The sequence below is a fragment of the Lithobates pipiens genome, unplaced genomic scaffold (assembly GCF_037356315.1).
Source record: "Lithobates pipiens isolate NorthernLeopardFrog02 unplaced genomic scaffold, aLitPip1_a1.2 Scaffold_18, whole genome shotgun sequence".
Lineage (NCBI taxonomy): Eukaryota > Metazoa > Chordata > Amphibia > Anura > Ranidae > Lithobates > Lithobates pipiens.
In genome coordinates this window covers 126,090,605-126,118,567 of record NW_027507758.1, presented here as the reverse complement: position 1 = coordinate 126,118,567, position 27,963 = coordinate 126,090,605, and the positions used below count along the sequence as shown (strand labels likewise).

The window sequence follows — 27,963 nt, the reverse complement described above, 5'->3', positions numbered from 1 at the left end:
GCACAAGTTTGTGGATTAAAGCTTTCTACAATCTGCAGGAGGTCATTTGGATGGAGTCACTGTCTGCTAATTCTACTGAGATTAAGTTATAGCTATCTTGCCACAACAGGATCAGTTCTAGAGATCACATTTGTAGTACTTAATTTGGTGAGGTAGAACAAGTGGAACGAATCACCAACTGCGCAGAATGCATTCTTTTGCCGCAAAATATATGTAGGAAGGCTTAGGAGGATATACATCAAAGGCTACTTGTTCCTTGATTGGCCAATTAGGACTGAGGATGTTCATTCAAAAGTTTTAAATTGTCACACATTTTCCAGTTAGTTTCAAATATAGCAGTAAAAATAGTAAATAAAATGTACTGTAAAATATATAAATAAATACTCTATAGTGATCAAGATAGCCAGTTTAAACCTAAAGAGTAGGCCTAGACAAAAGAAAAAAAAAAGAAAAATTTCTGCAACACATGCCTATATTGATCCTGCCATGCTCAGTTCTCCTCTGAACTACAGAATACCTATGCATCTCTTATAATATAAGGTTGTTCTCTTTAGTCCAGCAGGTGAGACCCCAGGTAGGGCATATTGACTCATTATGGCTCAGTTCACACTACGGTGACTCGATTCTGATGAGACTTTCAGTGCAATCATGTGTTGCGACCTTGATGAGACTTCAGATGTGGCTAGCATATTCCATGGAGCCCAATTGCACCAAAGTAGCACAAGAAGCTTTTTCAAAATTGCACCACATAGTCACATGTGAATGGACACCATTAAAAATAATGTGATTTTCCTTGTGATGCGACTCTGTATTACTTAAGTCGCATCACAAATCTCACCAGTGTGAACCAGCCCTAAAGCAATAAAGGATCAGCAGGTAATGTCAATCTCGCTGATGGAGGCGGCGACATTGACTTCCTTCACTAGTTCCCTCTACCTGGAGCCACGTTCAAAATGAACAGCCTTTTTTCCGTGCGTGGGCAAGTCCGTTCATTTCAAAAGTCCTGCGAACTAGCACACAGACGGGCGGATTCTGAGCCGGAGCCCACACACGGGCGGATTGTCTGGCGGACTCTGGTCCGCCGGATAGTCCGACCATGTGTACGCTGCATAACTGATCCAGTTGTGGCAAGAAGCCTGTAATTGACATTCTCAATAGATTTAGCAGACAGGGATTTCATCCAAAAGACATCTTGCAGATCGTAGAACACTTTTTACTTCAATAAACTTGTGCAGCTCATTAAAAAAAATAAACATCAGATAGGTTAAAAATTCATGTAGCATGTCTACCTCCAACAGAATACATTACATGTGGTGAATGGGAGGCTAAAAACTTGAAGGGTGATGCCGCGTACACACGATCAGACTATCCAGCGGACAATTCGCCCATGTGTGGGCTCCGGCGGACTTCTTTCCCCAAAAGTCCAGCGGACTTAGAAAGAAGTTTTGACTCAAAATTGTCCGCTGGACTTTTGAAATGAACGGACTTGCTCACACGGAGAAAAGTCGATTCATTTTGAACGCGGCTCCAGGTTGACAGGACTAGCGAGGGAAGTGAATGTCGCCGCCTCCATGGGCGAGATTGACACCTCGCTAGCCCCGTCACCTGGTATGACCTTAAAGGGGGAACCCTACGCCGAAAAAACGGCGTGGGGGTCCCCCCCAAAATCCATATCGGACCCTTATCCAAGCACGCAGCCCGGCCGGTCAAGAAAGGGGGTGGGAAAGAGCCAGCGCCCCCCCTCCTGAACCGTACCGGGCCACGTGCCCTCAACATGGGGGTGCTTTGGGGAAGGGGAAAGGGGAAAGGGGAAAGGGGAAAGAGGAAAGAGGAAAGAGGAGGCCGGGCCACCGCTAATAAAAAAGCTGGGGGAAGAAAGTGGAGGCCCGGCAAGAAGAACAGAAGAGGGAGACAAGACCACCAAAGTCGGAAGAAGACCCCGGGGCGGCGGCGGCGACGAAGAAGAAAGCCGGGCTCCTCCTGGTACGGCTCAGGAGGGGGGGGCTCTCGCTCGTCCCCACCCCCTTTCCTGACCGGCTGGGCTGCATGCTTGGATAAGGGTCTGATATGGACCTTGGTGGGAACCCCCACGCCGTTTTTTCGTCATAGGGCTTCCCCTTTATGTCCATACCATGTGACGTGGCCGGCGAGGTGTCAATCTCACCGCGAAGGCGGCGACATTGACTTCCTTCGCTAGTCCTGTCTACCTGGAGCCGCATTCAAAATTAACTGACTTTCCTCCGTGTGTGGGCAAGTCCGTTCATTTCAAAAGTCTTGTCATAGTCCGCCGGTTTGTCCGCCGCACCTAGTCCGCCGGAAAAGTCCAGTTGTGTGTGGGCAGGTCCGCTCGTTATGAAGTCCAGCGGACCTCCGCTTCAAAGTCCGCAGGGTTGGCTGCCGGACTAAGTCCACCAGATAGTCCCATTGTGTGTATGAGACTAACTACATAGAGCCTCCCCTACCCAAGGGTAGGGACAAAATAATTTAACCACTTCAATACAGGCCATTTTCATCCCCTTCCTGCCCAGGCCAATTTTCAGCTTTCAGCGCTCCGTTTAGGCCGATAAGCGCATATAGATTGGGTTGCACAAAAGTTATAGCACCTACAAAATAGGGGATAGATTTATGGCATTTTTATTATTATTTTTTTTACTAGTAATGGCGGTGATCTGCAATTTTTATCATGACATATCGGACATTTTTGACACTATTGGGACTATTGACATTTATACAGCAATCAGCCCTATAAATATGCACGGATTACTGTATAAATGTTACTGGCAGTGAAGGAGTTAACACTAAGGGGCGATGAAGGGGTTAAAATGTGTTACCTAGGGATTCTAATTGGGGGGTGGGACTGACTAGGGGGAGGAGACTGATCTGTGTTCATACTTTTTGTAAATGTATTTTTATTAACAGTTTTTCAACACAAACAACACATATAACATATGACCCAGAACCCCCCCCCCCCCCCCCCCTCCCACCCATACCCCTGTGCAGCCCCCCAGTCAAATACAAATCACAGAACATATACATCAGCCATATCCCTCAGAGAAAAACTGGCTCCCCAAAAAGTAATGATGCACCCTGACTCCGCATGCACAACAGAAAGACCCATAGGTCTCATAGCATCAACCTGCCCCGTGCACCCATTGGCTATCCAGGAGTCCTCTCCCCACTCAGCAAACTAATTCAAAGTATCTTTGGCGTCCAGCCAGCCCTGCCACACTTTCTCAAATTTTTTGGAGCATCCCCTACTAAGGTACGTGGCCCTGTATAGTGGAAGTGCTTTGTTAATCAGGCTTTTCCAATAGGACACAGTAGGTGGTTCAGGCTTTTTCCAATATAGCAGGATGGCTTTACGCGCATAGAACAAAGACAGAGATATCATAGTCCTTTGTGCCCTTCTAGGAGCCAACTCCTCCACCAGCCCCAGCAAACATACCGCGACCGTAAGAGGAATCGGCACCAAGAGGACTGTTTGTATGGTGTCCGTCACTCCCCTCCAAAAGTCCCTAATCTGTGGGCACTGCCAGAATATATGATCAAAACCAGCTCGGTCCTCCGTACACCTCCAGCACTCCGCCGCACCCGTGCCATACATTCCAGCTAGCCTTGCAGGTGTGTAGTGTACCCTGTATAGAATTTTATATTGAATAAGTCTATCTCTGGCCGACACCAGAGTCTGGAAAGGATAGGCCCACATGTCGTCCCAGTCCTCCCCCCCAAAGTCCGGCACCAAAGCGCTCCATGTGTCCCTACATTTTTGTACCACACTGGGTCTATCAACGAACAGCTCTTTGTAGACCGCGGACAAGGGCTTCAAAAGGTCCCCCGTCCGCAGCACTCTCTCCAGGGGAGACACACCCAGCTCCAAAGCATCAGAACCGAACTGGGTGAGGAAGGCGTGTCTCAACTGGAGGTAGCGAAAAAAATACCAGTTTGGTAGATTGTATTTCGTTTTCAGTTGATCAAAAGTGTATAGCCTAGTTCCCCCCACTATGTGCATGAGTTGTTTTATGCCCACCCTGGCCCATATCATCTGTGTTCATACTTAGTATGAACACACGAGCTGTCTCCTCTCCCTTGACAGGACGTGGATCTGTGTGTTTACACACAGATCCGCGTTCCTGCTCTCACGAGCGATCGCGAGTGCCCAGTGGACATTGCGGCCACGGGGGACGTGCATCGGCTCCTCTGTGATGCGGCGTGTGTCCCCTATACCGCTGGGAAGCCGAGGACATCATGACACCTGCCCAGGATGGGAGATCCCATCTGCGGATGTCATATGACAATGAGTGGGTAGTAAAGTGGTTAAAAACTAAAACAGACAGACAGTACATGTGTAACAGGATACTCCCATTAAAATCTATGATTTCAAATAATAAACAATTGAGAATCAAGTCCAAAACAATAAGTGAATACTCTAATCCACAAACACCTGAAAGATAAGAAAAGGGAGAACAATGAAAAATAATAATAATAATATACAGGTACTCCTCACTTAACGACCAGTTGGCGTTCCAACGACCAGGTCATTAAATGAGGAGTCACAAGAAATCAATATTTTAAGCATTCTTAACTACTGTACTGTATTGTGAAAAGTGTAAAAAAAAAAAAAAAAAAAAAAACCACACACACACACCACACACAAAACTCCAGCTCAATAACATTGTGTTCTGTATTTATGCAAATTAAAACAAACAAAAATTCTGTAATGTACAAGATAATGATGTAGATCGCGTCGTTCAGATGGGAAGAGCTGGTCGTAAGTTTCAGCAGTCATTAAAAAACTAAGAGTATCTGTAGTGTAAAACCTGACTCACTACTGGGGTCTGTAAGCTGCCACAGAAGAGAGTTTATGAAGGGAAGGCAGCAAGAATCACCAGTCCTTACTTCCCTTTGAATCAAATCATTGGTTTCGATTAGAAGGTGAATCCTTTTCCTTTGGCAAAGAAGTACAAGTTTGTTGATAGGCCTGAAGTAGAATCACGCTAATCCAATCCTTAATTGCCTTGACCTCTACATTCTGAACCTTTGCATCATTACTTGTTATTACTTGGTACAGTCTTTGTAATGGGCCAATGGGCACCCTCTCCTTTCAAGATGAATAGGTTGCCCACTTGTAGGTTGGGTTTACAGTCAGGATCCACCCAGAAGCCTGGACTGGCAGTGTCTCTCAGACACTTCCGACCTCTGCAAAGCCTGGTGCTCCAGTGAGCGCTGGAGGGGACCTTTGATTTTAAAAGCAGCTGAGGGGGTGGGAGGGTGATGCTGCATCCACCTAGGCACATATGAAGCTTTATTTTTTTCCCCCTTATTTCTTTTTTGGTAAACCCATACTTCTCAATATGTTATTAATCCCCTGTGCATGTACCTCATGTTGGACACATCGAATGATGAACTTTTCTGCTTGCAAGTTTTCCTTAATGGTGGGTTGACCCTTTAAAGATGTGCCATCCATGATATGCTTTATGGTCCTCAGTATTTGTTGCAAATTGATGAGCAACATAGATAAGTTGTGTGATTGCACGTACAACAGAAGACCACTCCAAAAAAAAAGCATTTAAAACAATGAGAATTCAGCCTTGTCTGACTTCAGACAATCAATATTTGTTTCCACATTTTGGATCTGCAGAATCTATCTTTGTAGAGACACGTCATTGGGACTTTACATTGTCAATTATTATAATTTTTTTTGGTGGTTCACCAATGTTCACTATTTTTTCATTTTATGCATTATCATATATGTGCATATTTGTACTCTGGTGATTAGCATGGTGTTTTAAGCATCTTTTCCACATTTATTGTGAACTAGTGGTTTAGAAAATATTTTTTCCAGAGCACCCCTTAATTACTGTTATGACTTCAGACATGTTGAGTATAATGGTATTGGCCATGATTTCCTTATCAGAATCAGTATTAATCAGTTCAAATGTACAAATCAGTGTGAATTGTGATGGGTTTCTCATTCTTGTAATAACATTGGAACCTGAGGAGGTTACTGTTCTTGCCGGAAGCAGAGCAAAACTCCTATAAAAGATTGTTTATCATATTAGACCCAATGGAAAGGACATCGTGGAGGGGAAAAAAAAACCCCCTTCAAACTGAACACTTGAATCACAGACCACCCTGATCTGATCCAACTTGTGAGGATGGTTCATGCCAAAGCATGAGAGGTACCAACATTCCTCTCCTTCGAGAGGTGGTGCAGGCTCAGCGTGATCTCTCACAAATATCTTCTGCATAAAATCAAAGTGTTTGTTCATCTCAGACTTTCTGTTCAGGGTGTGTTGTAAAGAAGTTAAATCATGCTTCTACATGCTGAACATTTGACGATTTCTCTTTCTCGATGCACAAAATGATAGTGGTGCCACCCAGTTGCATAGTTTTTAGAAATTCATTTTTTTCGATGGTGGCTGCCAGCTCATTGTCTTTAGTTGTTGCATCGAACACTGCCGACATCGTCCCAGAAATGAAGGGCCTTGTTCTCGCCTTTGTGGTAAAGGCATGCAACAGCTCTTCATACAAAGTCTTTGCACAAGGTAATGATGTGGGCACCGTTTGAAACAAGTAATGTGACCATTTGGCAGGTCTCGTGTCTTGAAAGAAGAAACTGTGGAAGACCTCCTGACATTACCCAGACAAACGTTGCCTATGATGACCCAGCCTAGGTACAGGCTTTGGGTATATGGTGCGTCATGTGGCCATTGATTTTTGGTGAGTCTTCTGTACCTTTAGGGATGTCTCTGCCAAGAAGCAGGAGAATATCTGCATTTTTGTCAAGGAGCTGATATGTGGTCAGCTGTTTGCCTTTATAGTTTTGTTGTGATTTTGCTTTGTATGAATGGTTATATTATCTCATTTGGTTGATAAACTGTTGATGCTTTTTTTTAGTTAATGACTGATAAGCTGCAGATTATTCAATTTCCTAATACATATCTCTAGAAATATTCTTTCAAGGCAATGACAGCTTGACAGGTCCCCTGGGTCTGCAATTTTTATTTTTATGTGGTCAGCTTTGTCTCTCAAGTGAGAGTGGCAGGAAACTTTGGCTCACGCTCAGACATGTCATGCTGAAGTGAGTTCAGGTGAGTCATTGCTCTGGGTGGGCAACAGCTTACCACTAAAAAAGGAGAAGCACCTTGTTTTTTCAAGTTCTACATGCAGGAACTGAACTGTTACCCAACAGTGGGTAACCTCTGCTGTTACCAGGAGATGTTGTACTGAGTTATTGCTTTGTTGGCCGGTAATAGCTCATTAATGGAGACTCTTGCAAGCAGGAAGTTGCTTTCCACCGACCAGTGGAAGGATCCCTTGTCCAAAATTTCTGCTAAAAAGGAGTTGGTGCTCCTGATGCTGCAGCGATGACAGCACTGCAAGTGTCAGATGAGCTGAACTTCACATTGATTTGGGTTTATGGACTTTGGTTAGCAGAGCCTGAACACAAACATCTTAAAAATGACTGTTTTACTGTTGCTATGTGTTACCAAGTATTCCTGGTTAGGAAGCTCTATTTCATAGCGAGTCGTGTTCATTAGAGAGGTCTAAATAGATTAGACCAGTTAGGATGTCTGCTTTGTCTTCCAAGGCTCCGGAGGACTATGTGGCAAAATTCAGCCTAATTGTATATGTTACTATTTGAAGTAATATCATTACAAGTGCTCTTTTATGCCCAGTAGAGGCCTGGTAGTGTTTAGGCCACTAGGTAGCATGGGTTTGCCAAGTGTAGGATATGATAGCATTTGTTTAGTATAGAGGTTTATGTGCTTTAGATTAGATTGCGCACACCTGCATTAGTGTTACATTTAGATATAACATTTAAGGTCTGGGAATGCTTTGTTCTAATATCGCAAACTTATGGAGGGTTATCCCTTCAGGGATAGTGCATATGTTTGTTAGGATTTACTATGGTATCCATGAGCAGGCAGTACATCAAAAGGCAATTTTGTTTATGTGGTCCCTGCCATGCTTTGCCCCCAGGAAAATTACCTGTGGACGGAGTGGGACTGCCTTGAAATGGATAAAGAGCACACACATCACTGTGGCATTCCATGAACTTATTAGCTTTACAGTCCTATTCATGGTGTTCTGTGGAAGCATGGCATTTGAAGCCCCACATTTCCTTATCTTCTGGCTTTTGAAAGAAACTTGGCTTCTGAAAGAAACACTTGCAAGAATGCAAATCACCTAAGCATGTGTGATTTTCTATAGGTATGGTATGGGGCATTGGTGAATTGTGTTATTGATTTTCTTGTTCTGATCTGTCTTTTCAGGGACTGAAGTAGGCATAATAGTCTTTTTCACAGACACTGGACCTCTGCAGTCTATGAGAAATGTGTGAGCTTGCAGGCCTTGGAGAAGGTGGACCAAGACGGTTGGGCTTTCCAAAGAAGAAACTTGGATCATTCTTTGTATCTGTAATTCTACTTATGAACTCACAGAAGTAGGAAAAGGGAGGAAAGGAAACTACTTCCTTCCTTATACCTTGATCCAAGTGATGTCCATTTTTTTGTATACCAAACTGGTGTAAGGAAAGGCTTGCCAACAGACGAGATGCCTCCTTTGGACAGACTTCTGTGCACAGGCCAATACAGGTTATCAACTAGTCCCATAAGAAGATGTATGGTCTATTTGCATACCAGAACCACAGTGTGTTCCTGTGCGATTCATATGCAGTTCTTAGTGCGCATGGGCCCTTAACCACTTACAGACCGGACCATTTTGCTGGTCAAAGACCAGACCACTTTTTGCGATTCGGCACTGCGTCGCTTTAACTGACAATTGCGCGGTCGTGCGACGTGGCTCCCAAACAAAATTGACGTCCTTTTTTTCCCACAAATAGAGCTTTCTTTTGGTGGTATTTGATCACCCCTGCGGTTTTTATTTTTTGCGCTATAAACAAAAATAGAGCGACAATTTTGAAAATAACGCATTATTTTCTACTTTTTGTTATAATAAATATCCCCCAAAAATATATAAAAAAACATTTTTTTCCCTCAGTTTAGGCCGATATGTATTCTTCTACATATTTTTGGTAAAAAAAAAAAAAAAAAAAAAAATCGCAATAAGCGATTATTGATTGGTTTGCGCAAAAGTTATAGCATTTACAAAATGGGGATAGTTTTATAGCATTTTTATTAATAGTTTTTTATTATTATTTTTTTTTTTTACTAGTAATGGCGGTGATCAGCGATTTTTATTGTGACTGCGACATTGTGGGGGACCCAGCGGACATTTTTGACAAATTTTTGGGACCATTGTCATTTATACAGTAATCGCTACTATATAAATGCAGTGATTCCTGTGTAAATGACACTGGCAGTGAAGGGGTTAACCAGTGGGTGGCAGTGTAGGGGTTAAGTGTTCCTAGGGGTGTGTTACTAACTGTGGGGGGGTTGGGCTTTCATTTAGTGAACACTGATCTCTGCTCCAATCACATGGAGCAGAGATCAGCGTCACTAGTTGCTAGGCAGAATGGAGAAATGCTGTTTACATGGCATTTCCTCCATTCAGCCGTCCCGTGAGACGATCGCGGGTATGCCTGCGGCGATCGAGCCCGCGGGTCCCGCGACCGGACTCACGGGGGTCCCGACCCACGCCAGAGTGCGCCGCCGGTGGCGCACTCCCAATGGCAGGGCGGCATTGAAGATTGGACGTACCTGTACGCCAATATGCCTGCCCGTGCCATTCTGTCGACGTACATTGGCGTGCGCTGGTCGGGAACCGGTTAACCTTGCCATGGCTATGGTTTGCTCACATGGTTTCTCCAAAGCTTCCATCTCTGCTCTCTTGCATGCAGATTTTGCTTTCAGCTCTGCTTTCTTTTGGGCAAAGTCTGACTGAATTCTAGAAGCTTCAGCATTGGCATGGGCCTTAATAAATTGTTGGCTGAGAGTGGAAGATCCTGACTGTAGAGACCTGGCAGATCTGGATCAGTGTCTTGTGGATGCAGAGCAATGAGAGCTAGATTCACAAAGCTGTGCGATTCTCACCTCTCTGCCTTGATCTTTGTAGTGCTAAAACGGTCTCTCCCTAGATTAAGCTAATCCCTTTAATTCTTCCTGAGACTCTTTCAGTGTTGTAGCGCTGGCTCCTGATGAGCAGGTGCTATTGTTTTTGTAAAATTAAGTTGCCTGAAGCCACAGTTGGGCTTCGGGATCATTTCTCTAAATTCCTGGTTTCAGTACCAGTCCAGCTGGGTTGCACTGAGTTCTCCTTGACTGCAGGTGTCGCTGTCACCGCTGGCAAGAGTAGAAACGCAGTCTAGCTGGGTGCATTGAATGGCACTTGTCTCTCGGAACCAGCCCAGTGGGAGTGTTCTCCTGTTGTGCATTTTGGGGGGGTGGTATTTAAAGGTACCGACACCATGTTGGCGGGGATTATTTCTGTCTTTTTGATTCTGGTGGTCCTCCTGACCTAGCCTGCATGGGCCTCCTGGCCTGAGGCGTGGAACCATGCATCCTGAGTCTCGGGGCTGGCTGGCCCGAGGCAACGCAACTGAAGGGATGGGCCCAAGCGAATTTCGGGCCTACTGATCCAGGGATGGTCTGGTGCCATCTCATCAGAAAGGAGAGGCCAAGCAACTGAAAAACCCCAGGGGAGGACTCTTTCAGGAGAAGGCCGTGCGCAAGGCTGGCTTCTTTGAAGGAGCCTGGAGACTTAGTTGAAGGACGCAACCTGGATCAACATTCATATGGTATCGGCTGAGAGAAACTGGCACTGTATGTCAGTTCTTTAAATTTATCTGCATTCCTCAGTAACGCTCAAGTGTATCTAACAAGTCTGTGGCAGAGACTTTACCGAGCATCCCACCGGCTGCTAATCCTAGTGAGAGGTCTATCCGGGGGTTGTTAAATCCAGTGTGGAACCGTTTTGTTCTCTGGATTCTCTCAATATCTTCACCCTGCAAATTAAGTGTCTGAACTCACCCCTAACCCTCTACCCTCCGTTAAGAGATCTTGTTGTTCTAAATAAATAACCCAAAAGAGAATTCATTCAAGCAGGTGAGGCAACGGTAAGCCCAAATACAACCAGCAGCTCCTTCGGGGGTTAGTGCTACACCACTTTAAGAGGTTAGTGTGTTTAAGGCAAAGGGGTCAATTTACTAAGCCTTACCGCATGCGATAAGGGCATCATGTTACTAATGTGCATGAATTATCGCATGTGGTAAAGTCCAATTCACAAAAAGAATATAACGATTTTGTGGTAAAAAGGAAAAAGAAAATAAAAAAATTGTTGGTAAATATAAAAAAAAAAATTTAATAAATTGTGCGGTAATTTAAAGTCAAATTCGCAAAACAAAACAGTTCAATGCATGCACATACTGAGGTCATCTGTAAATACAAAATTTCTGAATAAAGTTTGACCTTGTAAAGGATTTGTTTCTACTAACGTAGGTAGTGGTGTATCTCTAAGGTATTATCTGACCCATATATATTAGATAATAGTGTGGGTAGGCTAGGTAGGGAATTTGTTAAATCGGTCTGTGCTTTTAGATCAGGGAGAGCTTGTTACAAGTGTAGGATTGGACTTCTCAAGTCTCCCGCGAGTCGAGTGAAACTCAGAGCCTCTCCGACTGTATCCGAGTGGCTCTCTCCAAGTGCTTCCGAATGTCTCCGGCACCCCCCCCCCTCTCGGGTTACATGCGGTACTGCATACACTAGCATTGCCACTGGAATGGATTATCTGAATTTACATTATTTCCTATGGGGAACCTCACTTTGATATATGTGTGTTTTTTTTTACCAAATAATTTTTATTATACTGTTTTATCAATACACAAAATCAAATTGCATAGACAAAGTGTAGTAACATCTTTCGATAGTGAACATGGCATATAGTTGAGTAGGCATGTACAAATGCAGAGTCTATTAAGATCAACAAATCCTAATGAGTGAGGGGCTTACAGGGATAGGTATATTCAACTTTATATAAAGACTAGGTCCTTTCCCGGGGGAATCATGTGCACTTTTACATCAACCTTATTGCTAGGGAAGAAGACCCTATTGTATTCCCCCTTGTGCTCAAGCATTGGTTCGAGGATCTATGGTGACTCACTATTATACTGGAGCGTGATGACTAATCCAAATATAGTTGGTTCGTGAGTCACTGAAATAACGACTGCAAGTATTGGCGATTCCCTTCCTCCTTTTACTCATTTGTTATAGTGCCTAATAGCTCCCATAGGGAACAGTAGCACAACAAGGAGCTGTCGAGGAGGGCTACAAAAGTAAAAATAAAAAAATAAGGAGAAGAGAAAAAATAAAATAAAAAAAATTTAAAAAAGGAGGGGGGGGGGGGGGGTAAAAGAAAGGGTACTATGAAGGAGGAGGGGGGGGGGGATGGAATTGAGTATTGGAGAAAAGATGCAAGAAGAAGAACTCCTGGGCAGAGAGGGGGTGGAGATTACCACCAGCTACCCTCTCCGTCTGCAAATAACATTGATTTAAGTTAAAGTTAAACCATAGTTACCAGATACAGCAAGCATATCCCAGCTTTCGAGTGTCAGTGACAATGTTTCACTGCCAGAAGTCAATCGTTACTCTGTGTCAGTACTTGATATTGCTGCGATTACTTAAATGGTGAGCCATGGCTCCCAGATCGCTGAGGAGCTAGATATTCTATCTTGAGAGGAATGAATCAGCTCCTCCATGGTCTCTATGCGGTTGATACGATGTACCCAGTTTTTGATCGAAGGTGGGAGTTTAGACCTCCAATGTACCGGAACGCACATCCTGGCAGCATTAATCATGTGCATGGCTGCTGATTTAAAGTATGTCTTTTTAGGGATATTAGATGAATGAAGGAGATATTGCGCTGGTGTGAATTCCAAGGGCATTGAGAAGATGGAAGTCGTCACCTCGTGTACCTTGCTCCAGTATGGTCAGATCAGAGAGCATGTCCACCACGCATGGAGGAAGGTGCATGCTTCCCTTTCACATCTCCAACATTAACCTGATACTGTCGGAAAAATCCTATGGAGCAGCTCTGGGGTTTTATACCATCTCGTTTTAACCTTATATCCATTCTCCTGTACATTCACATTTAGGGATCCCTTGTGGATAAGTAGGTGAATGCGATCCCAGTCTGTGTCTTCTATCTCCCTGCCCAATGCAGATCCCCAGAATGCATGGTCCGAGCACAGTATAGAGCCCATTTCTTCAAACATGGAGGCATAAAGTGCCGAAATTACATGATTCTGGGGAGCTGAGCTCGAGCATAGAGATTCAAACACCGTGGGCTTTCTTGTGAAACTCTCCCTTCTCCCCGGGTTATCCCAAAAAAATTTCAATTGAATGTAGGGCCAGAAGGGGAAGGACTTTGTATTAGATATTGCCGCTAGGTCTTGTTGTCATACAAACTTGCCCCTGCGAAAGAAGTGTTTTGCAAACATCTCTTCATATGGCCACTCCTGCGCTAAGTAAGACTTGGCTAGCCCTGGAGGAAAGTCAGGGTTACCTCTTATAGGGGTGATCGGGCACTCCGTGTTTGAGAGTGCATGTGTTTTACAGGACCTATTGAATTCATGGAGCATTGCCCCAATAAGGGGGTGCGCTTGTAGATGGGGACTGGTTGGTGTTTTGGAGAGCCAAGGGAGTGAGCGAAGATTACAGCCCGATATCAGTCGTTCAAGATGTACCCAGTCCTTGTAACGGTCATGAATCCTCCAATCTATAACCCTAGTCATATGTACTGCCCAATAGTACCTTCGTATATCAGGGAGGTAAATTCCTCCTTTAGATTTGGGTAAGACTAGTTTTGCCCAGCCGAAACATGCCGGTTTTGATCCCCAAAGTTCTGCACATCTTCTTGTAAGTTGCAAAGAAAGCTGGTGGTAGGCGTATTGGTACAGTTTGCATTTTATATAATATACGGGGGAGAACTGTCATTTTCAGAGCAGAAGCCCTTCCAAACCAAGATAGTGTCGGGACATCCCATTTTTGTAGCTCCTGTTGTAGGTGTTTCAGCTCAGATAAAAAGTTTTTTTTGTAGCGAGTATCTAACTTACTGGGGAGTTGAATACCCAGATAAGTGATGGCATCTGTTTTCCATTTAAAAGGGAAAGTTTGACTGGCACTGCTGTACTAAATTTGTTTGGTAAGGAGATATTTAGTGCAAACGATTTTGAGTAGTTAATTTTTAAATTAGATATGCATCTAAATTGTTAGAGAACTGGTAAGAGATTTGGTAGGGACGTCAGTGGTGCCGACAGGAAAAGCAAGATGTTGTCCGCAAAGGCCGCAACCTTGTATTCCCCATCACGGACCTCTATACCCTGTATGTTAGGGTTGGTTCTGATAAATCTTAAAGCGGAGGTCCACCCTAAAGTGGACCTTCCGCTCATCGGAACCCTCCCCCCTCCGGAGCCACAATTGGCACCTTTCAGGGGGGAGGGGGGTGCAGGTACCTGTACAGTACAGGTATCTGCACCCACTTCCGGGATAGCTCTCTGTGGAAAGGGGCGTAGATTACCCGAGGGACTCCCGCTTTAAGAGGGGCTCAAGGGTGAGGATGTCGAGTAGGGGTGAGAGAGGGCATCCTTGTCTTGTGCCATTGTAGATGGGGAAGGCTTCCAATAGGTGGCCATTGACCTTGACTCTGGCTCTAGGATTTGCATAGAGCGCTTTGATAAAGGTACGCATACAGCTCCCTAGACCAAGAGCATCTAGGACTGCATCCATATAGTCCCAGGCCACCCTATCGAACGCCTTCTCCGCATCCATTGCTAGGAAAAACCCCTCTCGCTGCGTAGAGGTCAGCAAGTGATGTCAAATTTAGGGCTTTAATAGTGTTGTCCCTGGCCTCTCTACCTCTGCCAAAGCCCACTTGATCTTTTCCTACCCAGGCAGGCACATAGTATGCTAAACGGGTTGCTAGAATTTTCGAAAAAAGCTTAACATCGACATTCAAAAGCGATATTGGCCGATAACTTGTCACAATCAGCGGGGTCTTTATTATCTTTGTGAATTACTGTGACGTAAGCCTCTAGCAAGGTGTCTGAGATGTTGGGGGAGCAGTGGACAGTGTGTTGAAGGCTTTGTGGAAAAGCGGAGCTAAAATCTCTGCGTAGCATTTATAATATTTTGCCGTAAAGCCATCTGGCCCTGGGCTTTTGCCTGGTTTTGTGGTCTTCAGAGCTGCTTCCCACTCCTCAGAGGACAAGGAGCTTCCAGCTCAGCACGGTTGTCATCGGATAGGGCTTGCAGGCTAAATTTGCACAGGAATTCCCGTATCAAGCTAGAGTGCACCTCATCTCCTGCAGGGTTTCGGGGTCGTTTTATTTAGGTTGTAAAGTTTGCTGTAAAAGCGTAGAAATTGCTGTGCAATGTCCTAGTTTTTAGTGTGGGTTTTCCCTAATTGATCAGTTACATGGTGAACTGTTGAGATAAGTGTGCGTTTTTGCATGCATCTGGCTAGTAGATTCCCCAGTTTGTTACCTTGTTCATAAAATAATTTCTGTGATAAGATATGTCGTTTTCGTGCCCTTCTAAAGAGTTCTTCAACCAACAGCAATCGCGTGTCTGCTAGTTGCTGTGCAACCTGAATTGCCCTGGTGCTGTATCTGTAGCTTGGTGATTTTTACTGTGAGATTTAGTATCAGCGTTTGGTGTTCCCTTTTTTTCCTGGCTGCAATGGCTAGAAGGTGTCCCCGAATGACACACTTATGTGCCTCCCATTGAACCATGGGATTTACATCTGGCGTATCATTATTGTGAAAATAGTCTTGGAGAGCCTGTTTGATGTGTTCTGCATCTCCCTGGTCCGCCAAGATGGTTGCATCCAGTCTCCACATCTTTGTGAACCACTCTCTTTGTGAGAAACGTAGAGTCGTGGTGATCAGGTGATGATCTGAGAGCACCATGTTCTCAATGGTGGCATCTACAAGGTAGGATAGATCAACCTGGCATATGAAATTATAGTCCAGTCTCGAGTAGCGGTTATGTGGTGTTGAGAAGAATGTGAAATCTTTCTCCCTGGGGTTAAGGGTGCGCCACGTATCATGTAGCGTGAGTGAGGCGAGGTGTGATGAGGAAATGAGGAAGTGCCCGTGGAGGTGTCTACGAGAGGGTCTAAGGCCATATTAAAGTCCCCTCCCAGTATTAAAAGGCCAGCCTGGAATGTGGTGAACTTCAAGAGAGTGTTTTTTCAAAAAGGGTACCCTACCTGAATTAGGACAATATATATTGGCTAGAGTTACAGGCTTGTCCTTCCAAGTGCCTTTCAAAAAAATAAATCTACCCTCGGGGTCTAAAAGTTGGTCAGTGAGGTGAAACACCAAAGATTTAGCTAACAGAATAGATACTCCCTTAGTTTTGGAATCAATGCATGTTGCATGGTAAACCTCCGGATAACGTCTATCTGTTAACCTAGGGACGCAGCCTGCTTTGAAATGGGTTTCTTGTAAGAAAATAATTTGTGCTCCATGTCGGTGTGCTTCCGCTAAAACACTGAGGCCTTTAGCAATTGGAGAGAAAACTTTAAGAGACAGAGGAGCTGAAGATTGCACTGCAGAGCACATTATTGATCAAGGTAAGCTTAAGATTTATCAGCTTTTGCAGACAAAGAGGGTGTGTCCGGGAGGAAAGAAAAGAAAAGAAAAAGAAAAAAAAAAAAAGGGGGGATGCAGACCAGGAAGGGGGTTGGGGAGAAGGGAAGGAAAAGGAAAGAGGGGAAGAAGAGGAGAAAAAAAAAAAAAGGGGGGGGGGGGAGGAGCTAGAAGGTCAAAAGATGGAGGTGTGACCCAAGAGAAAGAGGGGTTTGGAAGTTTAAGTAAGCCCAGTAAGTGTTTCCAGGCCTAACTGGAGACCCCTATTTTTGTTTGAATTTGGTGGGTGCTCCTGAAGTGGGCAAAAAAATTTAAGACTACCAGGGGTGGGTAAAGTCCCGCTTACCCACCTAATAAGGAAACTATAGGGAAACGGGTATAGGAAAAGATTGTACCGGAAGTGCTTCAAAGAAGGAACCTGTCTCTGAGGTGGGAGAGAGACCTAACACCAAGGTCTATCTAAGTGCTATCACCACCCAGAGACCTCAGAACCTGGGATTAACCTGTATGAGATATACCGCTACTATAAGGGTCTGAGGGTATCAGATACATCTCTTCTGTTTTTATCCACTTTCTACTCTATCAGGAGTACTCCTCCCTCCCTACTACCTGCCCTTGAAAAGATAACACCAGACCTCAAATACATGAGATGGTACACTTCTATTAAACATTTTTACTCCAGAACTTTATGGAAATCAGCAAAGAAAAAAAAAAAAAAAAAGAAAAAAAGAAGATTTTTCCTTTTCATAAAAACATTTAACCTATGTAACATACTTTGGTCATGTTTCCAGAGCCTCCATTGTTAAAGACAACCTAGGCCTTCTCAGGGTCGGTGGACCCGTACCTTCAGTTTGTGTGGGCCCAGCCCCCCCAACCGGATGCCACCATTCAAATCCAGCTGGGGTATGGTTCCTAAACACTGTGCCCAATGGGCAAATCAACTATCAATGCCATTAGGATCACTGAGGATTTCAGTCCCGCCTTTGCTTCATAATAAGGCCTAAATCATTCACCTATAGCATTTTGTCCCAGGAACATCTCACAACGTTGGAGTCTCTGGATTTGGATTTCGGGGGTTCAAAAGGATAGTTGGTTACCTACAGCTAGACATCCCCGTTATCCAAAAGTGGATACGGTTGCCACAAGAATGCCCCATATCTATAAAAATAACTTGACAAATATATAAAGCCTGAAACGGCGAAAAAAATGAAAGGCCGAGTTACATGGCCTCTATGTGTAACTTTATCGCTAAACATGGATAGACCAGCATTTCGGTGGCTCACAAGAGTGTCATGGGCTCTCTTGTTAACAGGGGTGAGCATTGGGTCTCACCAGGCAGTAGATGTCAGTTTGGCTAAATAACATTTATGAGAGGAACAAAGGGCTTTGCTTGTCCGATGAGCACTGTTCGGTAGGTTTCCTCTGTGGCCCAGTGAGGTGGCACCGTTGTTCCCAAAGCCCCCATTGTGACTTTGTGCTCCGATGGCTTTGATGCAGCGTTAGTAATATGTACCTCTCATATTATGACGAAGTTATACACAGCAGGGGAACGCACCCCTTCACTTTTTGCGTGTTCAAGTCCTGTACTCAGGAAACCTACCTGCTCATTGTATTCCCATACAGTTGTAATATGGCCTGATTTAAGCCGGGGAATCTAGGCAGACTCCCCCCAAGCCTGGGGGTGTTACCTGGTATCCAGTTTCAGGGTAGAGTAGAGTCGCAGAGTTATTTGGCATATGCCTCGTACATAGCTGTCATATGCTGGCCTCTAAAGGGCGGAGGTTCTCTTGCGAGTTCGTTGAATGGTGCCAACATGGTCATCCAAGTCTGAAGTTTAACCAGTTGAGATCCGCGCTATAGCCAAATGACGGCTACAGCGCGGACCTCCTTTGCCGAGACTACGTCTATTGACGTCGTCCCGTGCACGAGCGGCCTGCGCACCCCCTGAGGGGGCGCGCGGCGCGCTCTGTGATCGGCGAGTCTATGAGACTCGCCTGATCACGGATCCGAGCAAGGGGTCGATCCCGACCCCTTACCACGTGATCAGCTGTCAGCCAATGACAGCTGATCATGTGATACAACGGAGCCGGTAATCGGCTATTAATCGGCTATAAAAAAAAAAAGCCGATCACCGGCGGCCGTGATCGGGACATCAGTCCCGATCACGGCCAGCCCTGCCAGTGCCCACTTGCCCCCTGATAGTGCCACCTCATCAATAAATAAGTGCCCCCCGTAAGTGCCACCCAGCAGTGCCCATAGTGCCACCCAGCAGTGCCCACAGTGCCACCCATCAGTGCCCGCAATCTGCCTCAACGGTGCTGCACCCCAGTGCCACATATCCGTGCCCATCAGTGTCATCTACCAGTGCCCATCAGTGCCGCCCATCAGTGCCCAGCAGTGTCACCTATCAGAGCCACCTATCAGTGCCACCTATCAGTGCCCATCAGTCCCATCTATCAGTGGTACCTACCAGTGCCCCTTAGTGCCACCCATTTGTGCCACCCATCCATGCCATCTTATCTGTGCCCATCAGTGCCGCCTTATCTGTGCCCATCAGTACTACCTTATCTGTGCCTATTGGTGCCACCTTAACTATGCCTATCAGTGCAGCCTATCAGTGCCGCTTCATCAGCGCACTTCAATGAAGGAGAAAAATGGCCTGTTTGCAAAATTTTATAACAAACTATTAAACATGTTTTTTTTTTTTTTTGCATCTTTTTTTGTTTGTTTAGCAAAAAATAAAACTCCCAGCTGTAATTAAATACCACCAAAAGAAAGCTCTATTTGTGGGAAAAAAATGATAAAAATTTCATTTGGGTACAGTGTTGTATGCCTGCGCAATTGTCATTCAAAGTGCATCAGCGCTGAAAGCTGAAAATTGGTCTGGGCAGGAGGGGGGTTTAAGTGCCCAGTAAGCAAGTGGTTAAACACAAAAAAAAAAAAAAAAAAAAAAAGCCCAGGTATAGACATAAGGGTGATACAAGTCAGCTCACCCATCCAATCCTTCGGAATTCAGCAATCGGTTCTGTGTCGGACGGACGAGGGGGATACTCTCTGGCTCTCATCTGTTTCCATATCCCCCCAGAATCCTAGGTGGTGAGGTATTTGAGGTTCTGTGCCTTCTCTGCCTTTGCGCTCTCTGTGTAGTGTCGGGCTGAGCGGGGATCCAAGGGTCTGGTTGTATGAACGCATTATACCAGTCCGGGGACATCCACAACCGGGATTCCCAGGGTATCACAAAAGGGCTGTAAATCGGCAGGGGTTCTCAGGTGCGGTTGCCCGCGGTCGCTTGTAGGCAGAAGAGGAATTTCCACAGACAAGGGAATGCGTCTGTCACGCAGTTCTTGCAATAAGGGATGGAGATCTCTCCTGTGTTGCAAAGTGATGGCAGATAAGTCTTGAAACAATTGAATACACACTCCATCATGTTCCAGATGGTCCTGGTTGCGTGCAAGTAGCAATATCTCTTCCTTTTGAGTAAAGTTCACGAGACAGCACACTGCATCTCTAGGGGGGGTCACTGTCTCTCCCCCTCGGCCTGAGGGCTCTATGACATCTTTCCATCTCCACAAGCGCATCCAGTGGCCTACCCAGCAGTGTGTTAAAGATGGCCCAGATAGTAGCCTGTAGCTGGGGCCCTTCAACTGACTCTGGAATGCCTCTTACATGTAGGTTGCATCTGCGACTCCTGTTGTCGAGGTCCTCTAGGTGTCTGTGCATTTCCATCAGGTGCTGGCTGGCTTTGTGTTTGGCAGCCGCTCTGTAACACAGTCCCGTCCCCCCCAGACCGGCTCGTCTGATAGGCGTAACGCTAATACTCTCTACTATCACTAGCAGGTCTGAGGGGGGGGGGGCGGGACTGTTACAGCACGGCCGCCTAACACAGAGCCAGACAGTGCTGTGAGCCATAGGAGTGGGCGGAGGATGCAGCCGCAACTAAAAGCGGCCCCAGGGCAGGCAGCCTACTGGGAAATCTCCCGGTAGACCTGTCCGTTCCTGAGTCTCAGAGACACAGAGAGCCGCCAGCAGACTCAGTAAAAAAAAAAAAAAAAAAAAAAAATGCAACATGGCGGCAGCTACGGCAGACCCTGCTGGCTGCTGCAACCCCTTGGCAATTCCAGGGGGGGGGGGCACTTGACCCCCCTTGCTGCGGACGCCCGTGGGCTGCAGGATGCAGTAATTAGCTTGCAGGCATGTACAGCAATGGATTCACTGTCCTAAGCTGCTTAATATCCAAGGTGATATCACATTTCATAGTGCACTCCAGACCAAAAGATTATCTTTTAATTGAATCTATAAATGGATTCTTTGGCTGGAGCTAAAGATTTTTTTGACAGAAGCTATTGAAGATTGATTTTTTGATTGGAGCTATAAAGGATTTTTTTGGCTGGAGCTAAAGAAGATTATTTTGATTGCAGTTAAATGCTTTCTTGCTGGAGCTAAATTATATTTTTTGACTGTGGCCTCTCCAAACTAAGCACTGCAAGTGTGATCTACATAACTGATACATTTGTGGCAAGATGGATAGAATTTACCGTATACGTAGAATTAGCAGACAGTGATTAAACCAAAATTACTGTACATCCTGTAGATCGCAGAAAGCTTTTAAATCCAAAATCTTGTACAGATCATAACAGATGAACATCAGTCAAAAAAAACATTGTGTGCATCACCAGCAAAATACAGTACATATGATGAATGGAGCCAAAGTATGACAAAGGGTGGGACTAACTACATAGAGCATCCCTTCACTACAGAGTGAGGTAGGGACAACATTATTTTAAGGCAAAACAAACAGAATGCATGGGTAACATGATAAAATGCTTCCAACTTACTATAGTTGTCCAGGAAGATTTTCCACCATGAACTCCAATACAGTATAGTATTATGAGCATAGATGTACAAACAAAGCAAAAGATTGAAACAAACATAACCCATCCTTGAAGTATTGGAAATTCAAATGGAATTGTGGTAGAAGCTACTAAAATCCACACAAGGCCACCGAAAACCTGGAAAAGAGGAACAAAAAGATATACATTTTATTATATTCAGAAAGCTTGGAATTAACATTTTATTAGTAATAGTCATTTTTAAGCTGGCCATAGATGGATAGAATTTTGAAGACAAAAATTCTTAAGAAAAGCCTTTGGAAAAAATTCTCTAATTCTTTATTTGCTTATAATATTTGATTTTGGAATGAAAACTACATAAACTATTAGAAATTCGCTTGCTCAAGAAAAATATTCCATCCTGCTCCTTGAAATCTTCTCATCGATGTGGTCAAAGGTCGATTTGATCCACTAAATGATTTGAAAAATTAAAGAACTTTTAGAGCCTTCTTTTCCCCATCATTGTTTTGTTTGAAATTCTACCCATTCATAGCCAGCTTTACTTTATAGTATATCTAAAGCAACAAATATGTTAACATTTTGGACAGAATATGAAACAGCTAGAACTTCTGTTGGGCTTTTATTGTGGTCTGTGTTCCTACTGGGGCGATTCACTTCTCTTTGTCGTGACGACCACTATCATAGGAAATAATCAGAATTCCGGCCAGAAAAAGACCGATGAGAGCTTTTCATCGGAAAAAATGCGACCACGTGTATGCTCGGAATTTAGCTGTCCGAATTTCTGCTAGCCAAAAATTGATAGCATGTTCTAAATTTTCCAGACGGAAAAACTTTCTATCGGAAATTCTGATAGTGTGTATGCAATTCCGTCACGCCAAAAATCACGCATGCTCAGATTCAACTACAAGATGGAAGCTATTGGCTACTGGCTAATGAACTTCCTTTTTCTAGTCCCGTCATATGTGTTGTACGTCACCGCGTTCTAAACGATCGGAATTTGGTGTGACCCTGTGTAGGCACAACAGCTTGAGCGGAATTCCATCAGGAAAACCATCAGAGCTTTTTCCAACGAGAATTCCAATCTTGTGTACGCGGCATTAGATTATGTTATGGTTGTCACTGCAACAGAAGGAGGAAATCTTTCATGGAGGAATGCGCTTGAGAAGGGGACTACAAACAATTTGGAGGGCTTTCCCCTCACTTCCTATTGTGTATCTGGAATAGTAATTTCAGGAAAATCTCCCAAATATGACAGACTTTAAAAAATACAACCCAGCCAGGGTCGATTAAAGATTAGAATCAGCTTAACCTAATCATTCTATACCAAGTTTAATTTAAAGTGGTTCTAAAGCCAGATGGGTTTGCATTAAGGTTAAGGTTAAAAACCTTCCACTAGTTTTTCCCCATACCAAGGCATGTCAGGAAAAGGGGCAGGGACGGCAGAAGGGGCGGCCCCGCCCATGCCTATATAAGAGCTGTCAAAGCAAAGAGTGCATATGGCAGGTAGCCTCCAATGGAGGAGTGTTTTCCATTTTTCCTAGTGATTGACGGTGGATTTACATCGCGGGACACTTTCCTTTTTTAATAGAGGATTTGTCAAAAACTGTCTCTTGTAGTTTTTACTTTGAGCATTTTTTCGTGAATGGGTAGGGGTACGATGTACCCGATACCCATTCACATGGGGGAGGGGCGGGATCTGGGGGCCCCCTTGTTAAAGGGGTCTTCCAGATTCCCATAAGCTCCCAGCCCCCGACAACCACAGCCTAGGGTTGTCGGGAAGAGGTCCTACAAAAGAGCACCCTCCACATGTTGAGGGCAAGCAGCCTGGTATGATTCAGGTGGGGAGGGCAATCGCTCGTCTCCCCCTCTTTCCTGGCCTGCCAGGCTGCATGTTTGGATGAGGGTCTAGTATGAATATTGGGATGGACACCACGCCATTTTTTTTTTTACATTTTGGAATGGAGTTCCACTTAAAATCTATACCAGACCCAAAAGGGCCTGGTATTTTTTTTGGGGTGGGCCACACCATTTTTATACTTTTCAATGTATTCTATATTATTTACACTACACTGTATTATATATTCTACACTACACTGACTGACTGCACACTACAGTATCTACCCTGCCTAATCTCCACTCAAATACACTATACATGGCCTCGGTGTAAGCAGCCTTATATAGTGTGGAGCATGGACTTGGCCCCTGAGCCATGACTGGCCAAAGCATACAGGGCAGGTGCATGCTTTGGCCAATCAGCAGCCATCAATGCACTACCATCTCGTAGTACATTATGGGGCGCTCGTGGGTGAGCTTCCCGCGTGCGCCCTATTCGTTTGTTCAATGAACATTCAGCCCATCCCTATTTTTAATAAGGCACATATACAGTGGCACTTAATATTATGAAAGACAGGGGATTGCGTGAGAATTATAAAGTAATTTCAGCAGCAGGAGGGGGAGGCCCTGACACAGAGCTGGCAGGCAGGGAGGGGAGAGGGGGGGAAGAGGACAGAGGAGAGCTGCAGATAGCTGCAGCTGACGGAGGCACGTAAACTGACAACGGTGTCAGGGCTCAGCAGCCATGATGAACTGTGGTCAGTTTACAGAGGGGAGGGCATAAACCGGCAGGATCAGCCAGGTGTTTCAGGTGATACAGGGGGCCAAATTACACAGCACAAGCACTGCTGCTATTCACACTTTAAAAGGGAACAGGATCCAGAATTTTTTTTTTTTTTTTTTTTTAACAAACGCTTTTAGTGACATCGGCATCAGGGGGCTTGATAGTCCTGGATTAGCAGCAGCCGATTCATTTTGGCAAATGTCAGCCTTCACAAAACCTCTGGCAGCACTGAATGCCCATTCGGAAAGCGCGCTGGAGGCGAGGCAGCCCAGCAGCTCATTTGCATACTGGGCAAATTCAGGCCAGTGGTCCATTCTCATGACCCAGAAGCCCAGTGGATTATCTACTGGAAAGCTCTCCAGGTTTGTTTTCGCCCCTAGATAATCTTCCTCCATATGATGCAGATGTTGCCTGATGTGATGTTGAAGCTAACAGCCCTGGGCACTGAGAGCTACATTTTTTTTTTTTTTTTTTAATGCATCAGTTTGGCAGCCCACTCCTCCACTGCTCCTCATTTGACCAACAAAAATCTCAAAATTACCTTTTCAATGAGACTGTAACCTACCAGAGTCTGGAAAGGGGTTAAATGAACACCTCTAAGGGGTTCTCAATATATTCCATCCAGTGCTCCCTCTGCAAGGGCAAGATGACTTCTGAAACTTTACCCTTCTAACAGTGGCCAAGGAGGGTTGCCAATCAATGATCCTTCTCCTTGAGGCCACATATTCTCGGGTCCTTTTCTCAGGCTTTGAACAATAAAGGGAGCCCATGCACCACAAGGTTACGGAGGCATTAGAAGCAAAGTCCTTGGGGGTCACCTCCTCCCAGCCACTTACTACTCGCAAGGTTTCTAGGAACTGAAAAACAATTTAAGGTTTGAAGAATTTCTTCCAATGCTTCAATGTCTCCAAAACTGCTAGAATCCACTTCCTACTGCTCGTGTGTTCTGTGGCGTCACAAGAATGGTGTCTGCATAAAGTGGGACTTGAGAGGAAAGATAGTCTTCCTCTTCCACCTGCTACTATGCCTTGAGTTCCCTGTCCATAATGCCATGCAGAGTATGCTCCAGCAGGAACACCATGCTTGTCGCCTCCTCAAATGGTGACAATACAGTGTATGCATCCTGTATGAGTAGCAGTTGGCATGGGGAAAAAAGCCAAGCTGCTTTGACCCGATGTGCCATACTCACATAGTTGATGCCCCTCTGCTTCATGTGCAGCTTCTGCAGCATTGCCAAAGTTGAGCTCCACCTGGAGGGCATGTCACAAATCAGGTGGTTTTTGGGCAAGTTGAATTTCCTCTGAATTTCAACAAACGGCTGTGTATGACCACCTGAAATGGCTACAGACACTTTTGGCCTGCCTTAGAAGATCTTGCAACCCTGGGGACCCATTTAAGAAACCCTGCTCCACCAAATTGAGGACATATGCCAGGCATGGTACATGTGTCAACATTCCCTGTCAAAGGGCGAATAAAAGGTGCCATTATCGGATACCACCATTCCTGGTTTAAACGGCCATGGTGCGAACCACCTCTGGGCCTGCCCCTGCAGAGCTGAAAGAATCTCTGCTCTGGTGTGGCTCCTATCACCTAGACAAACCAGCTGAAGCACTGCATAGCATCTTTAAGCGTGACTAATTGAATAGCCCCTCAGAGCACCAGCACTGAGCCCTGTGTTGCATCCTTCCTAGTTGCAAGAAGAGTTACCCAGTGTGCAGTGAATGAAATATCATCCCTGACCATGCTTGCTGGACCCCATGTCAGCAGTAATTGTGGCCCTTGCGGCTGACTGCCTTACCCAATAATATCAAAACATTGCCTTCCACGTGATGGTACAGAGCAGGAATGGCCTTATGTAAAAAGAAATCGCAACTGGGGACCTGCCATTGTGGTGCAGCACATTCTGAAAATTCATGGAAGGGGGCAGAAGCCCCCAGATGGAAATGCAGAGTTGTAAAGCCAGCAATTTGGCAAGCTGGAATTTAGATGCTGGGCATGTGGGTGGCAGGGAGTGTATTTTTTTTCTGATGCAGCAGCTGGGGGGGAAGAGAAATTTGCCTGCTATACTCTACAGCTGGTGGAGTGCTGCTGGCAGACGTGTTGCCAGGACCTGCCACAGCCTTTGCTATTCCATCATCCTTGTCAGTGGAAGGCTGCTGAGAGGTCATGAGATAAAGTGGGGGTAGACATCAAAATTGAGGCTAAGAATTGTGTCCCTTTTGTGTGGCTTTCAGATGCTCCTGCCAGCGAGCTGAGTGGTGGGAGGTTAAATACCTTTGCAAGCGTGTGGTACCCAAATGGTTGGCGTTTTTGCCATGCTTGATCTGCTTGCGACAGAGATCGCAAATTGCAGCAGTGTGATCAGCTGCACATGTGCTACAAAAAGGCCTACACAGCTGAGCTGGGGAAAGTGGGCTGGGAGAGATAACTTCTCCACAATCTGATGGAATAGGGTGTACGCGCTCTACTCTTCCATGATGGCTGCCTCTGGAGGATATCCTGCCTCAGGGCCGCCATAAGGGGGGTACAGCCATCACAAGTGTAAGGAGCCCGCCTGGGCCAGAAGAAGGCAGGATGGGTGGGTGGAGGGGAGCTGTGCATTACACAAACGATCTCCCAGTTTCTGTTGTTCTTGTGTCACTGACACTGAGCTCCGACATCGAGCCCTTTACTGCCACCTCTGGCTACTATGTGTATGTTCACCGTTCGTATGATCTGTACTGTGCTTCCCAGCAACACGTCAGCTTTATGAAAATGACCTGGGACTAGGTAGGAAGACCCCATTTACAAGTAGAGGCTGTGAAGGAAAAGGAGGGGGTTGCTGGCGTACAGAGAGGGGCTAGTGCCTTTTATGTGTACAGATTTGTGTATGCAGTGGTGTATTTTGATGTTGTGCTGCCCCAGGCAAGACTAAAATCAGGCGCCTCCCTCCATCTAAAATTGTCCCAACCTTTCCTTCTCAAATGGCTATTCGGGGGGCCCTGGTAGCTGTGCGGGGTCCCTGGTGGCTGTGCGGGGTCCCGGGTGGCTGTCCTGCCTCATTGGGATTGTGCCTCTCCCTCACTTCCCTCCTCTGCTCATCTGGCACCTAAGTTGTGTTGGTGACTTCAGCATCCCCTCCATCATCACTGGAGCCAACTTGGCAATATGCTCCAGCTGGGGCAACATGACTGGCAATTTGTTGTTTATCGGTGTTCTTCAGCGAGTAAAAAAGCTGCCGGGTTCCTGTTGAGGGAAACTGTCAAGTAGGATTACAGCTCCACCCTATGCTTTTTTTGTAGTCTATCTAGTGAAGTTGTTGCCTCACATTGCAGCATGGGAAGCAAGACTCCAACACCTCTTACAGTTTTTCAGTAAGGCTATTGTCTCATATTCTCAGTATGTGAAGTTAGATTATGCTTTTAAAAAAAGTATATGTATAGGGCCCACGGCGCTACCACAGAAAATTATATTATACACGCACCCAATCAGTCATGGAAGGGATCCCCAGAGGCTTCTGGGAATCCCTTCCATTACTGATTGGGCACGTGTACAATATAATTCTTTTTTTAAATTCTTGTTTATCAGCAATCTCTTTCTGGAGGGCTGTGGATTTGTAGGGGGCCGCAGCCAACTTGATAACTTTAGCGTGGCCTCTATAATATTTCCCTTTTTTAGATTATGCTTTTGTCTTGTCATTTTCATTTTGTGTCCGTTTCAAATGTAATATAAATCTACATAGTCATGTTTTTTGCCTACTGCGAACCGAGAGTACTTTCTGTCTTGCATTGCAATCTGTCAAGTAGGATTACAGCTCTGCTCTACGCTTTGTTTTCAGTTTAGTGAAGTTGTTGCCTCACATTGCAGCTTGTGGAGTGAGACTCCAATAAAATTGTTGTCTTACCTTGCAGCTTGTGGAGTGAGACTCCAGTGAAGTTGTTGCCTCACATTGCAGCATGGGGAGCGAG

The 27,963-nt window shown here is 45.2% G+C and overlaps 1 protein-coding gene across 1 annotated transcript in view; it reads right to left on the bottom strand.

Annotated features, from left to right (window-relative positions):
• Positions 1-27,963, bottom strand: part of LOC143987406 (myelin and lymphocyte protein-like) — a 92,975-nt gene that overhangs the window by 12,621 nt on the left and 52,391 nt on the right. The window contains exon 2 of the mRNA XM_077486093.1: positions 21,385-21,558. Coding sequence (XP_077342219.1) covers positions 21,385-21,558 — 174 coding nt within the window. The remainder of the gene's footprint in view (positions 1-21,384; positions 21,559-27,963) is intronic.